A 3,583-nucleotide genomic window follows, 5' to 3' on the forward strand; every position below is an offset into this window, starting at 1 on the left:
AATTCTGAATATCTATGCTCCAAATGCAAAAGCAGCCACATTCATTAAAGAAACTTTAGTAAAACTCAAAGCACACATTGTACTTCACACAATAATAGTGGGAGACTTCAACACACCACTTCCATCAATTGACAGATCATGGAAACAGAAACTAAACAGGGACACAGTGAAATAACAGAAGTTACAAAACAAATGGACTAAACAGATATCTACAGAACATTTTACCCTACAACAAAAGGATATACCTTATTCTCAGCAAGTCATGGTACCATCTCTAAAATTGACCATAAAATTGATCACACAACAGGCCTCCACAGATCCCTTTAGCTCCTTGGGTACTTTCTCTAGCTCCTTCATTGGAGGCCGTGTGATCCATCCAATAGCTGATTGTGAGCATCCACATTCTTATTCCCATAGTGACTGTACAAGTTTTCACTTTCATCAGCAATGGTTGAGCAATTCCCTTATTGCACATCCTTGCCAGCATGAGCAGTCACCTGTGTTGTTGATCTTGGACATTCTAATAGTTGTTAGATAGAATCCCAAGGTGGGTTTCATTTCCTTTTTCTTGATGTCCAAATATTGCTAAGGGTCATGCAATAGGAATGACCAATGGCTTTAAAACTCAGGGAATATGGTCAGCCCACTGATTATCACAGCCACATGGGTAAGTCTTGGTGTGGCAAGGCCCCAAGTACTTCATGCCACTATGAAGCTCTGTTCTGCTTACTGCCCTCATATCCCTCTTAATCTGAGAAGGAATTAGCATTAAGAGGTGTACACTCCTTTTCCTCTCTAACTTTTTTCTTCCCTAATGGGTGTTAGTTGGTTGGAAGGGATTGGGGTGAAAAAAGTGTTGGAAGATCATAGAACCCAATAAACTATCCCATAACAATGCTTAGGGATAAGGAGATACACAGATTAGCAAGCAGAGATCAGTGTCATAGGATACACTGAACTGAATAAACTAAATTTAGAAAATACACTTTATTATGGCCAGTGTTATGATCAAGACATGGTGCCATAGTTTGTCAGTTTAGGGTTGGTGCAAGTCTGTGAAAATGTATATGGGAAGTCTCAGTATTAATTTTGTAACTCAGTGTGAATCCTTCCTCAATATGGAACATACAAACTGATGGTTCCTATTCTATTATTTCAAGCTCTTTCAATATAGCTGTTATTAATGATTTCCCACTCCTCCAAAATTGCAAGTGAAGTGTCAAATATGTTGGATAAATTTCTCAGTTTGGGGCTGGAGAGGTGACTCAGCAGGGTAGAACCCTGGCCACATTTACATTGGATCAGAGCTTGATTCTGAGAAACCATATTCATAGGCATACATCTGTTTGTAACTCCAGCTCTAGGGGTATGACACCTATTCTTAAGAGGAGGAAATCCCTAAAAATACATACACACCCAACACACATACACAAAAAAATGAATGCTTAAGTTTTCTTTGTTCACAGGAGTAAGTATCACAGGTCAGATTTTAAGTTTCATCACACCGACAGCTATAACCACTCCTGGATTTATCTTGTGGTCTTCACTGCCCTGGTCATTCTCATGCAGCTGAAATGGTTAAGTTCTTCGATTTAATCTTCTGAGAAAATAATTTTGTGACTGGCAAGCCACTGACAGACAGAGTGACAACTTTGCCACCTCATTGCTCTATATGTCTTGTCTCCTGTCGGATTGGTAGGTGTTTGTGATGATTGGAAAAACAATTTCACCATAGCCCAGGGTGAAGTCTTTACCAAGGTCTTTCAGGAGAATATGTCCAGTGTGGATCCTGGATTCCTCCCTGGTCCTCTTAAGGCTTCTGAGCATGACCTGTTTCTGCCTCTTTTCCTATTTATTCTCGATATGCTCAGCAGATTGTACTGCTCTAGAGAGCACAAAGTTATGATGTTCAGTGCTTGACTCTCACCTCAGTAGGGCCCAAGGTAGCAAAGCATATATCTCCTAACTAAAATGGAATGACATACAATATATTTACTATTTATATAAATTTCATCCTTGAAAATACTTAATCATAACAATGCATCCTCGTTTGTTCAGGTAGAGAAATATAGAGAGGGATTCTGTTCTTGTCTGAAGTTTGAAGTATCAACTAAGACGGAGCGAGAGTATCAGTTTGATCAGGACCATTTAACACATTAAACTGTTTAGTGAAAATTGGTTGCATCAGTTTCAGTCCAGCCTGCAGCAGAATACAGTTATATACAGGAGAACAGAGGATGCTGAATAACTCACTTACCATGTCAGTCAGATTCCAACCAGAAATCATTTCACATTGACAAATGAGTATAGCCTTATTCTTTAAAAATTACAGCAGTGAGCACCACACCTTGTTCATACAAAATGTTGAAAACATATTTAAAGAATAAAGGTCTTAATGGTATTAGTGGAACTGTCTTCTGGATTTGGCATTTTTTAGTGAATCTGGTTTTCAACAGTTGAAAAGCACAGAACAAGGATCTTTAGGATCTCTGAAGATCAACAGTAAGGGGCAGATACTGGGGAAGACTGCAGCCAGAACCTCACTGACAAGCCGTATGAAGAGATGAGAATGCATTAAAAGGGTATGAAAGATGATACAAATAAAATTTAGAAGATAAAAGCTAACAAATGTGACCACCAGCATCAGAATAGTATGGGTTGCTCTGGACTTAGCTTGGCCTCTGCGGTACTGATTGGGAGTGAGGATGTGCTGCATTCGCTGGCGATGTCTATGGAGGAGAAGTATCATGGAGACACTGGTCCAGACCATGATGCTCATGAATGTGGCATCATAGGAAAACTGCAAGAAGACAATGCCTCCAATGAATCCAGAAGTGGAACAGAACAAGTTGCTTTTAGAGTCAGTGTTATTGTCTGTTATCTGTGGACCAGTGACCTTAATTGGAATGTGGATGTTACTTAAGACACTGAAAAACCAACAACTGTAACAAGAATAACTCACAAAATTTGGGACACTAGCTCTGAGTATAAGTTTACCTCTATTAACAAGAACAAGAGTGACAAAATGATGGATACTCAGGACACAGGTGGAACACAAGTTTGTGCTTCTTGCCACCATGTGACTGAAGAATTCTAATTTACATTTGAGTTCAGTTGGAGGAGTTTTTGGAGCAAAAGCTATCATGTTGTTTGGAAATATAGTGAGGAATAGAGTCAAGGCATTGGCCACAGCCATGTGGCTTAAAATCACCTGTCTGGGTCTCTGTTTAGAACCAGTCAAGACTGGATAGAAATTATGGACAAACAGAAAGACATTGGCCAAGGTCCCAACCCCAAACTGGCAAAGCAAGAGGAGCTGAAGAGCCACTTCCTCAGTGCTTTTCAGGGATTTAGCATGATCAGACATTGAGAGGGTTTTACAGGACCCTGGATGATTAGATAGAACACTACTCTTCTCAGGTTTCTGTTTTATTGTCCACATTTACCAATTGATTTGAGACAATTTCTTCACTTGATAAGTGAGACACTATTCTATCACACTACAGGTAAATTGCCTGGAAAACATGCATATATAATAACTCAAATTAAATTTTATACTGATTTTATTACTCCGGCCTTGAGA

The 3,583-nt window shown here is 39.3% G+C and overlaps 1 protein-coding gene across 1 annotated transcript; it reads right to left on the reverse strand.

The window, feature by feature from the left end:
* Positions 1-2,449: 2,449 nt before the first annotated feature.
* On the reverse strand, positions 2,450-3,367 carry Vmn1r254 (vomeronasal 1 receptor 254). Its single transcript, NM_001166751.1, has one exon. It carries the CDS (start codon positions 3,365-3,367, stop codon positions 2,450-2,452), a length of 918 nt encoding a protein of 305 aa, NP_001160223.1.
* Between the last annotated feature and the right edge of the window lie 216 nt (positions 3,368-3,583).

The sequence above is a fragment of the Mus musculus genome, chromosome 7, assembly GCF_000001635.26.
Source record: "Mus musculus strain C57BL/6J chromosome 7, GRCm38.p6 C57BL/6J".
In the NCBI taxonomy this organism is placed as follows: domain Eukaryota; kingdom Metazoa; phylum Chordata; class Mammalia; order Rodentia; family Muridae; genus Mus; species Mus musculus.